Below are 13,907 nucleotides of genomic sequence, written 5' to 3'. Positions count from 1 at the left end.
TCTTCTTTTCCTCTTCAAAAATTATTCTAGGTTTATTTTATACTCTTTTTAGAGATCCTTGGTAGTTCTGAGATCCTCAGAGATATTCTGGGAAGTTCCTGTTGTATCTTGGGGACTTGCGCAATAAACCGCGGATAAGTCCTTAAGGACAGTGAATCTACACAACTCAGGAAATACTGCTTGTGATTTTGTCAGTTTTTATACAACATGACTAATTAAAAATAGACGTGTACAAGTCACCTTCACGTAATTTTCATGCTACACATTTAATGATGAATCCATGTCATTTGGTTATGTTAGCATTAGTGATAATTATCAGGTTTGATTGCAATTGGTGCAATAAAAACTACTTTGGTTCTACATGTGAATATAATCAATGGACGAGACCTTTGGATATGCTGAAAGTATATAATGACAATTTTGAGCTTAACACGTTTGTAAGGATTTATATATATATATATATATACATTATGTATATAAATATATATACGTATATATATATATATATACATATGTATAGATATATATATGTATACATATATATCTATACATAATGTATATATGTATATATATATATATGTATATATATATATATGTATATATATATATATATATAATTAATAAATGTGTTAAGATCGTTTATGACATGAAATATATATTGTGTAGAGGCCGGTAATAATTTTAATTTGAAGGAATCAAATTGAAATATTGAAATTTAGAAAAAGTAAACCACAAAGGTTATCTAAAATAATTATGATTCTCATCTGTTAGCACTCTCATTATTCCTATTTTTTTCTCTCTATCCCTATCTGGAGAGAAAACTAAAAGGGAACCTAAAATGATCTACAAAGAAAAGATTAATTAAATACCAACGTTATTTTGTTAATTGTTTTCAATAATCAATCATTCAGCTACATTTTCGTTTTAGAACTTTAGAATTGCTTTTTTTTTTACAAGTGCTTATTAATTTTGATATGTGAATTAATAAACCAACGTTCATAACCCTCACAATTACATACACGTAAATAGAAAATATGTTGAAATGAACACTCTAAAACTTCTTTAATACACGTGAATAGAAAATATGTTGAAATGAACACTCTAAAACTTCTTTAATAAGAAATTGATACTGATTTTATAATAGAAACGTTCATCTTATTGACTTCTAATAGAAGCATTTAAGGTTGTATTTTTCTTGTCGAACAATAAAAAGGTTGTGTATGTTTTAGGAGTGAAAAAGAAACTAGAATACGTACCTTTCTGCTTATGTTGATTGCATGTAGCGTCAAGTAAACCATAGTATCATTAATAATGAGGAAATTTGGTTGTGGTGAATGAGTAGAAGATACTTACTAATTTATTTTAAGTATGCGTGTGGGTGTAGCTCGTGCAATTTTAGGGCAAGACGGCATTAACATTTCACTCATAGTCATAATCGCATATTCATGGCAACAACGAAAGAGAGAACTAATGGTCAAGCGATGGATTATTATTCACCAACATTTAACACATCGCCGAATAAAATTAATTACTATCAACCGATATAGGAAAAATCAGCATGCTATAGGAATGAATATTGCTTAAAGTTTGATGAAGAAAAAATAAAGTTTACGTCATATGTATAGTTTTCAAAAGATATATGACGTGATAAATGTAATAATAAAAAATGTGTTTAATATATAATCTTTATGTAAAGTTTACTCAATATTATTATCATTAATATCATTATCATCTAGGAATCATTCTCTCAAACAATTAAATTTGATAAATTATATGTATTTGTGTTACAGTTTTTTTACAAACATTTATATCACACGTAGATCAATTTTTCTAATAAAAAATTTAATATTGTATGGCATGCAAATCTATCAAAATCACATTATTGTGAGTCTAAATGTATATGAAGATTCTTGTACACAATATATTAAAAATAATAATCAATCATTTTTGTAAAATAAAGTCGGTTTATTATTTTTCATATCCAAAGAACAGGTGTAGTATGTTTTTTTAGTATATCCACACCATTTAAACTTACAATCTCATTTCTCTATCATGGAAATCAAATATTTAAAGACAGCACTTTCACAGTTCTAATCTCACAAGTGCATACTCACTCAGATTTTTGTTTAACTTCCCTTCATTTTCATGGCTACTCAAAACACACCCTTCGAACTTATCATGAAAGAAGTTGTTCTTATCAAACCGTCAAAACCAACACCTTCCTCTATTCTTCCTTTATCTACACTAGACAACATACCTGTCCTTTATAGCCCATGTCACACCCTTCATGTATTTCAATCAAAAACTCATGATCTTGATGAACCTGGTTGCCCTAATCACCAACTGCTAGATCCTGCTGATATGATTAAAGCAGCAATTTCAAAAGCTTTATTCTATTATTATCCTCTAGCAGGTAGGCTAGTGAAGGACACTGATGGAAACTTCATGATCAACTGCAGTGCAGAAGGTGTTCCATTCTTGGAGGCCAGTGCTAGTTGCAATCTTTCTTCTCTCCATTGCTTGGATGGCACTGACATGGAAAATTCTAAACACTTAGTGTTTGACCTTCCTTCCCAAAGTGAAAGTGGCTACCAATATCCCTTGGTGTTCAAGGTGACAACCTTTACTTGTGGGGGCTTCACCATTGGAATGGGGCTGTTACATACGGTTGGTGATGGCTTTGGAGCATCTCAAATCTTGAAAGCCATCATTGAGCTTGCAAGGGGGGAAAGTGAGCCCTCTGTGAAGCCTGTGTGGGAGAGAGAGAGGCTGAAGGGATCAATCACTAAACAGCCATTGTTATTTGATTCAGTGGATGAGGCCTCAGCTGCTGTTTCACCCTTTCTTCCAACTGAAATTCTCGTGCAGGAATGCATTAAGGTTAACAGTGACAACATCAGTAGACTGAAGATGAGTTTGATGAAGGAATCAGGTGAAAACGAAAACTTCACTACTTTTGAATCACTAGCTGCATATGTGTGGAGGGCTAAATCTAGGGCTTTAAAATTGAACTTAGATGGGAAAGTTAAGCTGACTATGGTAGTTGGAGTGAGAAAGCACTTGCAGGATCCTTTGTCTGAAGGGTATTACGGAAATACTGTTGTGGATATTGTCGTTGTTTTAACTGTGAGGGAACTCAATGAAAGGCCACTTTATGAGATTGTGAAGCTCATAAAAGAAACTAAGAAAGTTGCTTGCAACAGTGATTATGTCAGAAACTTCATCAACACTTTAGAGACAGGAGTAACGAATTCCAACATTGAAGGGTGTGGTGCACATACTGCATTGACTGATTGGAGGTACTTGGGGTTCTTGGAAAAGATAGATTGTGGAGTTAAAGAACTTGTGAATACTTTACCAGTCTCTTTTGGCATGTTTGGATCCATTGATTTATGCATTTTCTCATCTCTTTGCAACTTGGATTCTTCAATGGAGGGAGGGGTTAGTATTTTTCAGTCCCTACCAGCTGCTGCATTGCTCGAGTTCAAGGAGGAGATGGAGGCTCTCAGCCTTTTGATTTGAGCACTTACTATATATGAAGATGAATAAATCAACATGAAATGTGTGAGATCTGTTCATGCCACATTCCTTTTAGGCTTTTCATGTTTGTATAAGTATAAAAATCTCTTTACTTTTCCAAATATTGAAACCTCACCCCATGTGTAATATTATGTTGTATTCATCATATTTTGTTGTTGTCAAATTTTCGTCACTAATCTCAACCTTTGATTTAAGTTAGTCCACATTCGTTTAAAAGAGTATATATATATATATTTTACGTCAATCATTATGAATGTTTCTAGGAAAGTTTTTCCACATTGGAAAGGACAAAATGTTAGATGGATGATTTGAATTTAGAAGTAGACAATGGCAAAAAGGCCATCTGATTAGTTTGGCTGATTACGCATTCTTGGACCGTAGACACATAATTATTAACTTGTATATTAATATTTAATTAATTACTTTTTAAAATAATAGTTGCTTTATATAAGCTTTCATCATATAGATGACCCTAATCATTAATATAAACTTTAGTACATAGCTTTCCTTAGAATTTGACTTTTGACGAATTTAATTTTTCTTCTTAAGTTGAATTGAAATATTGTCACAGTAAGCTAAAGACATTAACTTTCCCTTATATAAGAATATAAATAATTAGCTACTATAAAAGAGTATCGGTATGTAATACAGACGAAAAAGTGATGAAATAGAATAGGTTTTACCGATGGTAAGAAGTCAATTTTTCAATTAAAAAATAGCATTGGTGAAGTCGGCTAGCATTTAATAAATTTAAAAAATAAAAAAATTAAGTTTGAGTGGGTTGGACTGATAAGAAGTAAATTTTTGAGCTAAAAATTAAAAATAGTGATAGACAGTGGATGCTAAAATTTATTAAGGATTGGTTTGTGGAGTTTTCGAAGATTGTCCTTTAAAGCTAAGGGTTCTTTGCTGATCAACCATGGCTAGAGGAAGAAACGAGAAATAAGAAAACAGCAAGAGAGTTAGAGAATAATCCATTAATATTGTTTCAAAGGATATAATTCTTCTTCTGCTTCCCCTTCTTTGATCTCACTCCCAAACCAAAGCAAATCCTAAATACATCACGCTTTTGCCGACATGTTGACCAAATATGAGACGAAGATTATGAAAATGTTTATGCACTAACTTTCTTGTAAGATTATGTATTTTAAAAACAAAGTAATTAGAAGGAAATAACACACTTTCACAACATGATAAAACTCCCAGGCTTTTACTGCCTAAAGACGTTTCCATTCCAAAAAGATTCACAGAAATGGCTATTTCAAAAGCTATTTCCAAATTCGGAAATACCTCCAGAGTGATTATTTCAGAATATATTTTTAATATGCTTCAAAACGGTAATTTTAAAAAGGCTTAATATCTCTTTCGGTCATTCGAAGGAGGGGTTGAGTTCAAAATGGTCCTACCTTTTTTAAAAAGTAACAAATGATCCCAATTTTTGAAAAAAACGGGTCAAGTTAATCATTTTTGCTAACGACGTCAAAAATTAAACTGTGCAGCTATCCCTTGGACAAAACTTAATGACGTGTGTAGTTTATCTTATTGCGTGGCAGTGAGATTAAAATTGTGAAAAAAAATAGATTACCTAGCAATGTTTTGATAGAGGTTAAAAAAAGAAGGGTTAGGGTTTGGGTTCGTCGAAATATTGAGTCTTTTGGGTTTGGTATTTTTCAATGCAAACGGCCCAGTTGTTTCTTCTAGGTCTCCACCGTCATTCTCTCATCCACAATCATGACACCTCAAACGTTGTAAGGGGCTCTTTCATGGCGTCTACCAAGCAACGCCTTCTGATTCCAATCCCAAATACTAATGACCCCAAAACATTTCATTGGGATTCCAATTTCAAGCTCTTATAAAAAAAATTAGGTTTCGTTTGATTCTAATCTTGGAATCTCATTTTCGTCCAAATCGCGTTTCGAACCCTGCTAAGATTGCGTCCTTTCTAGCATCTATGAGGTTTATCTACACAGATTATTGTTTGCTTTCGTGCAATTGTGGTTGTTCTGGAGTACTTCTACTCAAGTTCAAGCAGATGACCGTTTAAATCCTGGTGATAAACTGAATTTCTCTTCACCATTGCTATATTCTATTGCATCACAAATATTTTATGGACTTTTCTTTGGCTAAAATTGGGAGTGAAATTTTATGTTACTTCGTAATCAAAAGTGAACATGACGAGACTACATGGAAGGGTAATAGAGAACAATCTATAGACTATACTCACGCATTTCTCTCCCTAAACTTCTCTAACGTGTTGAAAATAGAATCTGGATCTAAGAAAAAACCAATTATTCTCTACTCTCCTCCTGGATCTAAGAAAATAGAATTTGGATTGCGTTTTCCCAAAGCCAAAAAGTTCTCCATTTGAGACATCTACGAGATCAAAAAAATCCATAAAAGTAGCGTGGATCAACGTCAAGCCATAAGCTTTCTATTTTTTAAAAATATCTATTTTAAATACAAGAAAAAAATTCAATTAACTTCTTATTTGTTACAAATCTAAGTACTCATCTATCAAAAAATATATATACAAACATCTTAATAAGACTAATATAGACTTTAGAAATATTAAGATAAGAGAAAAAAAGAATTTCGTAAAGAATACAGTATGATTAATTTAGAAATATTAAGATAAGATTGCAAATTTCATATATAAAAACAGGTATTGTTTCTTATCAGTTTCTTTCTCTCGTACAAATAAAATGTTTATTTTATAATTGATTGTTCATCAAATAAGTGTGATTACAGTATAAAATAAAAAAATTATATTCTATAACAACACTTATTAAAATAAGACAACTATTCTTAACAAACGTATTAGTAAAAACATATATTCAACCAAAATATAATACAGTTTGTTTCCATTTTCGTTTTATCTTTTTATAATAATATTAAATTAACGTTATCATATTTGCTTTTTCTTTTTACATGCTTATCTTAAAAAATTGAAGAAAAAAAATCTAAGTGGTTAATAAGTTTTGAACTGTACCTTCACAAAAATTGACTCCGATGCATATATAAAGTTTATAACACAAATTACGTCATTACAAATTCATAAATATAGTATTAAATTATATATTATATATTTTATTTAATAATATAATATAAAAATTATAAATTATAATCTATTAGACTAATTAACAAAATATATAATTTTATATAAGTACACAAATGATATTGTTTTTAAAATTTAATTAAAGTCTTGTATTAAAATCAAACTTACTTTGATCCTGATCCTAACTTACTTAAGAGAAGAAATTCGGGGTTGAAAACTTTTTTAACCCTCACTTGAGGGGTCTCCTAAAAAAAGGCTTTTTCAAAGATAGATTAAGGTTAATCTATGAATCATGAAGTTTACACCTCTACCCAAAAGACAAATATATGCTTTAACATCTAAAAAGAAGAGAATACAATGTGTAAATACAAAAAAGTTGTAAGAGATTTAAGTAAAAACACCTAATATGAAAAGTAATTCTTCACACATATCTTCTTTCATACACAGGATCCCTTTTTTTGTTATTATATCCCGGAATAAAGAGATAATTTTGGTAGCTTAAAAATATTTGTAGTTAATGTTATCCTTATCTTTTTTATGCGATTTTCTATATATAGATAATTTCTAAAAAGATTTGTTACTAGTTAAATGATTTTGTTAAATTTTAAATAAAGGATTATTAGACGATTTTGTCTTAAAAAACTAAATATACATAATCCTCTCTATTACATCTACATGAATAAGAAATATGTTGAAATTCACACTGCTAAAAGTTATTTAATAAGAAATTGATATTGATTTTATAATAGAAACGTTCATCTGATTGGCTTCTAATAAAAGCAGTTAATGTTGTATTTTTCTTATCGAACAATAAAAAGGTTGTGTATGTTTTAGGAGTGAAAGAGAAACTAGAATACGTACCTTTCTGCTTGTGTTCATTCCATTTAACATCAAGCAAACCATTGAATAATATCATAGAAATTTGGTTGTCGTTAGTGAGTAAAATATATGATACTAATTTATTTTTAAGTATGTGTGTGGCTGTAACTCGTGCATGTCACATTGTGGGGAGTTTAGGGCAAGAGGGCATTAACATTTCAGTATAGTCATAATCGCATATTCATGGCAACAACGAAAGAGAGAACAAGTTATCAAGCGACAACCTGCCCTACAAGTTAAGGTCCAGCTTTTAGATCCAAAATTGTGGACTACTATTCACCAACATTTAACACATGACAAAACAAAATTAATTACTATCAACCGCTATAGGACAAATCAGCATGATATAGGAATGAATATTGCGTAAAATTTGATGAAAAAAATGTTAAGATATGCCAAATATTCTATTAAAGGATGTTAGACAATCACATATTGTGTTAGTTATAATTTAGATATTATTATAATTTGTGCACCTATCATTCCTTTAATAGATGAAGGATTATATGATCCTTAAATGTATATATATATATATATATGGTACTCTACTCTTTGAAATGATACATTAGAATTATTCTTTAAATCTTTTATTATGGTATTAGAGTCAACACTGATATCCTCTAAGATATAGGAATCAGTGCTTTTTTTCATTAAATATTTCTGATGGCTTCTTCCGATGACAATCAATCGGAGAAACATGATTTTGGAACTTCTGCTGCTTCCAAAAGTTATATTTCTACGGCTGCCGGATTTGTGACCAAGTCAGGTATATCTAACTCTGCCCTTAATCTTTCTGTTATTACTAAGGATAGTGATTGGATAATTGATTCGGGTGCTACTGATCATATGACTTGTGATCCTCATATATTTACTAATTTTTTCTCTAATTGTTCTAAAATTGTTATTATTAATGCCAATGGGTCTCATTTCCTATTGAAGGTATAGATACTATATTCCTCTCACCCTCCTTATCGATTCCTGATGTTTTATTTGTTCCTATATTAAACTGTAATCTTATCTCCGTCAGCAAGTTAACCAAATCACATTCTTGTGTTGCCTTATTTTACCCAACCCATTGTCTTTTTCAGAACATCCATTCCAAGGAGAAGATTGCTAGTGGTAGAGAGAGTGAAGGACTGTATTATCTTGAAAATGTCTTACAATCAAACCATAAAAAAGGATTGACTTGTCTTGCAAACGATCACATACAAGAAAAAACAAAAAAGAAATTTGGTTGTGGCATAGACGGTTGGGACATCCCTCTTTTGGTTATTTAAAAAAATTATTTCCATCACTATTTCATAAATGCAATATTTCTGATTTTTTTTGTGAAACTTGTGTTTTGGCAAAAAATCATCGTGTTGTGTTTCCTTTAAACAATAACAAAACTAATTTTCCTTTTTCATTAATTCACACAGATGTTTGGGGCCCTGTCCCGCAATCTACACATAATGGAAAAAAATGGTTTATCAGTTTTGTTGATGATTGTACTCGGGTAACCTGGGTATATTTGCTTAAATACAAAAGTGATGTGTGTGATGTGGTTCGTTCCTTCTATCATTTTATTGTTACACAATTTAACACATCTATTAAGGTCATTCGATCAGACAATGGAGGAGAATATTTTAAGACTGAATTAATAGAGTTCATGAACTCTAAAGGCATCTTGCATCAAACTACATGTCCTTATTCACCACAACAAAATGGAGTGTCTGAGAGGAAAAATAGACATATATTAGGGGTGACAAGATCACTTTTGATAGATGGTAATGTCCCATCTCATTTATGGGGTGAGGCTGTGAGCTCTGCCGTTTATTTAATTAATCGAACTCCTTCTAGTGTGCTTAACTTTCGAAGGCCTTTTGATGTGTTGTCTGATCATTGTATCCTTCCTCCCATAGTTTATTTACCACCTCATATTTTTGGATGTGTTATATATGTTCACTTACACCCACATCAACGTACAAAGCTTGAAGAACGAGCGATCAAATGTGTTTTTGTTGGGTATGGATCAACTCAAAAAGGTTATCGTGCTTACCATCCACCATCAAGGAAATTTTATATTTCTATGGATGTGACATTTAATGAGCATGATTTTTTTTATGTTGATTCTCCACTTCAGGGAGGCAATGAAAGTGAAGTGCATAATCATGATGTTGGTATGTTTGATTGTGAAGATAAATTATTGTGTGAGGATCATTCTGCAGGAAGTGAGCCAATCCTAAATATGGACCCTTTTTTTCTGGATAATACAGTGTCTTCTGATCATAAGCAATTGGCTCAATCTTCTCCACAGGTTCAACTTGACTCTTCAGAGGTACCTTCTGATCCTATCTCTGATAATACTAATTTAGATGAAATTGATCATGGAATTGATTCTTGTCTGCGTGAGACCACCATCACACCAAACACTGAGTCTACTACTGTTCAATATATTCTTCCACCTCGATCTAACCATGGTCAACCTCCAGTTAAATATGAACCAGACCTCCAAGCCAAAGTTAAATATCCCATTAGTAAATATGTGTCATCTCACAGGTTATCTCAGTCATATGCATCATTTGTATCTCAATTATCTTCAATTTCTATTCCTAGTAATGTACAGGAAGCTTTGGCAGATCCCAGATGGGCCGAAGCAATGGTTGAGGAGATGGCAGCTTTAGAAAAAAACAACACTTGAGATCTTGTGTCCTTACCAAAAGGGAAGAAAACTGTGGGCTGTAAATGGGTCTTTACAATTAAGCATAAAGCTGATGGAACTATTGAGAGGTATAAAGCACGACTTGTGGCTAAAGGTTACACTCAATCTTATGGTGTAGATTACCAAGAGACGTTCGCACCAGTAGCCAAACTCAATACTGTGAGAATACTTTTGTCGCTAGCTGCAAACCAAGATTGGCCTCTTCCACAATTTGATGTGAAAAATGCTTTCCTACACGGAGAAATTTCAGAAGAAATTTATATGGATTCTCCACCAGGCATGACTGATTCAATTGGAATGAAGGTTTGCAAATTAAAGAAGGCTCTATATGGATTAAAACAATCCCCAAGAGCATGGTTTGGAAGGTTTACCAAGTCTATGAAGGCTTTTGGCTATAGAGCAAGTAACTTTGATCACACCTTATTTTTTAAGAGAGGAAAAGGAAAAATTACAGTTTTGATTATATATGTAGATGACATGATTGTTACAGGAAATGACCAAGATGAGATTTATAGTTTACAACAATACCTTGCATCTAAATTTGAGATGAAACAGCTTGGAAACCTCAAATATTTTTTGGGTATTGAAGTAGCTAGATCAAAACATGGTATTTTTCTATGCCAAAGAAAATATACTGTTGATTTACTGTCGGAAACTGGGCTGCTTGGGAGTAAACCAGCTGATACACCAATTGAACAAAATCATAAACTCTTTCAATGCTCAGATTCAGCAAGCATAGACAGAGGAAGATACCAAAGGCTGGTAGGAAAATTAATTTATTTGTGTCATACACGTCCAGATATCACCTATGCAGTGAATGTTGTTAGTCAATTTATGCATGACCCACGGAAGCTTCATATGGATGTTGTTGAAAAGATTTTGAGATATTTGAAGTCTGCTCCTGGAAAAGGAATTTTGTTCTCAAATCATGAAAACTTAAAGGTAGAAGGGTACACTGATGCAGATTGGGCAGGTTCAAAAGATGATAGAAGATCTACCTCTGGATACTTTACTTTTGTAGGAGGGAATCTTGTAACTTGGAGGAGTAAAAAACAACCTGTAGTAGCAAGATCTAGTGCTGAAGCAGAATTCAGAAGCATGCACTAAGTGTATGTGAACTTTTGTGGATTAAAAATGTGCTATCAGATTTGGGCTTTACACAAAATGAAGCTATATGAGTTTGTATTGTGACAATACTTCGGCTATAGCAATTGCTCACAATCCTGTGCAACATGATAGAACAAAGCATGTGGAGATTGATAGACATTTCATCAAAGAGAAGCTTGAAGCTGGAATAATTTCATTTCCTTTTGTAAGATCAGAATTGCAGTTGGCTGATGTTCTTACCAAAGGAGTATCAAGAAGATTGTTTAATGAGTCTCTAGTCAAGTTGGGAATGTGTGATATCCATGCACCAACTTGAGTGGGGGTGTTAAGATATGCCAAATATTCTATTAAAGGATGTTACACAATCAAATATTGTGTTAGTTATAATTTAGATATTATTATAATTTGTGCACCTATCATTCCTTTAATAGATGAAGGATTATATGATCCTTAAATGTATATATATGGTACTCTACTCTTTGAAATGATACATCAGAATTATTCTTTAAATCTTTTATTAGAAAAAATAAAGTTTACGTAATATGTAAGGTTTCCGAAAGATATATGGCATAAGAATCAATTTTTATATAACACGTAGATCAATTTTTATTATAAATAAATTTAATACTATATGGCATAAGAATCTATCAAAAGCACATTATGTGAATCTAAATGTTACACAATATATTAAAAATAATAATCCACACTATTTAAAATTAATGTCTCATTTCTCCATGATGAAAACAACTATTTAAAGACTGCACTCTCACAGTTGTAATCTCACAAGTACATACTTAGATATTTGTTGAACTTCCCTTCATTTCTATGGCTACTCAAAATACACCCTTCGAACTTGTCATGAAAGATGTTGTTCTTATCAAACCATCAAAACCAACACCTTCCTCTGTTCTTCCTTTATCTACCCTAGACAATATACCTTTCCTTAATAGCCTATGCCACACCCTTCATGTATTTCGATCCAAAACTCATGATCTTGATGAACCGGGTTGCCCAAATCACCAACTGCTAGATCTTGCTGATGTGATTAAAGCAGCAATTTCAAAGGCTTTATTCTATTATTATCCTCTAGCAGGTAGGCTAGTAAAGCACACTGATGGAAACTTCATGATCAACTGCAGTGCAGAAGGTGTTCCATTCTTGGAGGCCAGTGCTAGTTGCAATCTTTCATCTCTCCATTGCTGGGATGGCACTGACATGCAAAATGCAAAACACTTAGTGTTTGACCTTTCTTCTCAAGATGAAAATGGCTACCTATATCCCTTGGTGTTCAAGGTGACAACCTTTCCTTGTGGAGGTTTCACCATTGGAATGGGGATGTTACATACTGTTGGCGATGGCGTTGGAGCATCTCAGATCTTCAAAGCCGTCATGGAGCTTGCAAGGGGGGAAAGTGAGCCCTCTGTGAAGCCTGTGTGGGAGAGAGAGAGGCTAAAGGGATCAATCACTAAACAACCATTGCTAATTAATTCAGTGGATGAGGCCTCAGCTGCTGTTTCACCCTTTCTTCCAACCGAAATTCTCGTGCAGGAGCGCATTAAGGTTAACAGTGAAAGCATCAGAAGACTGAAGATGAGTTTGATGAAGGAATCAGGTGAAAACGAAAACTTCACTAGTTTTGAATCACTAGCTGCATATGTGTGGAGGTCTAAATCTAGGGCCTTAAAATTGAACTATGATGGGAAAGTTAAGCTGACTATCCCAGTTGGAGCGAGAAAGCACTTGCAGGATCTTTTGCCTGAAGGGTATTATGGAAATGCTATTGTTGATATTGTCGTTGTTTTAACAGTGAGGGAACTAAATGAAAGGCCACTGTATGAGATTGTGAAGCTCATAAAAGAAAGCAAGAAAGTTGCATGCAACCGTGATTATGTCAGAAACTACATCAACACTTTGGAGACAGGAGTAACGAATTCCAACATTGAAGGGAGTGGTGCATATACTGCGTTGACTGATTGGCGGTACTTGGGGATCTTGGAAAAGTTAGATTTTGGAGTTAAAGAACTTGTGAATAGTTTCCCTGTCCCTTCTGACATGTTTGGATCCGTTGATTTATGCATTTTCTCATCTCTTTGCAACTTGGATTCTTCAATGGAGGGAGGGCTTAGTATTTTTCTGTCCCTACCAGCTGCTGCATTGCCCAAGTTCAAGGAGGAGATGGAAGCTCTCAGTCTTTTGATTTGAACACTTACTATATATGAAGTGAATAAAGCAACATGAAATGTGTGAGATCTGTTCATGCCACATTCCTTTTAGCCTTTCATGTTTGTCGAAGTATAAAAACCTATTTGCTTTTCCAAACATTGAAACCTTATCCCATGTGTATTATTATGTTGTAATCAAAGTTGGATCATATTTTGTTTTGAAATTTTGGTTGCTAATCTCGACCTTCTAGGCCTGCTGTCTTGGCATTCTGTGAAAAATGGTCTGACTCGATATATGATTTAAATTCAAAACATTATTTTTAATAGTTAATTAAAGTCATATAGTTAAATTTACTATCTTTACGCACTTGAGAAAAGATTTTCGGATGAAATTTTTTTCCCTCAGATTTTCTTAAAATAAACTTATTCAAGGCAAACTAGAGGAGTGACCCACAATGAGTAATAC

The 13,907-nt window shown here is 32.8% G+C and overlaps 2 protein-coding genes across 3 annotated transcripts; both read left to right on the top strand.

The window, feature by feature from the left end:
• The first annotated feature begins 2,178 nt into the window (after positions 1 to 2,178).
• On the top strand, positions 2,179 to 3,522 carry LOC108341505 (spermidine coumaroyl-CoA acyltransferase). Its single transcript, XM_017579180.1, has one exon. It carries the CDS (start codon positions 2,179 to 2,181, stop codon positions 3,520 to 3,522), a length of 1,344 nt encoding a protein of 447 aa, XP_017434669.1.
• An 8,526-nt stretch (positions 3,523 to 12,048) lies between these two features.
• LOC108342320 (spermidine coumaroyl-CoA acyltransferase) lies at positions 12,049 to 13,698 on the top strand. Of its 2 annotated transcripts, XM_017580079.2 has the most exons (2): positions 12,049 to 12,891; positions 13,087 to 13,698. In XM_017580079.2, exons 1-2 carry the CDS (start codon positions 12,105 to 12,107, stop codon positions 13,479 to 13,481), a joined length of 1,182 nt encoding a protein of 393 aa, XP_017435568.1. In that variant the 5' UTR covers positions 12,049 to 12,104; the 3' UTR covers positions 13,482 to 13,698. The 2 variants fall into 2 exon arrangements, with proteins under 2 accessions (XP_017435568.1, XP_017435566.1); XM_017580077.2 differs by having other exon boundaries at positions 12,049 to 13,696.
• The last annotated feature ends 209 nt before the right edge of the window (positions 13,699 to 13,907 follow it).

Source organism: Vigna angularis, chromosome 6 (assembly GCF_016808095.1).
Source record: "Vigna angularis cultivar LongXiaoDou No.4 chromosome 6, ASM1680809v1, whole genome shotgun sequence".
In the NCBI taxonomy this organism is placed as follows: domain Eukaryota; kingdom Viridiplantae; phylum Streptophyta; class Magnoliopsida; order Fabales; family Fabaceae; genus Vigna; species Vigna angularis.
The sequence above is the reverse complement of the archived record's forward strand: the minus strand, read 5'-3'. Positions and strand labels throughout refer to the sequence as shown.

Bases quoted from the DNA above. Each gene is read 5' to 3' on its own strand.
- LOC108341505 (XM_017579180.1), top strand. From the start codon at position 2,179: ATGAAAGAAGTTGTTCTTATCAAACCGTCAAAACCAACACCTTCCTCT.
- LOC108342320 (XM_017580077.2), top strand. From the start codon at position 12,105: ATGGCTACTCAAAATACACCCTTCGAACTTGTCATGAAAGATGTTGTT.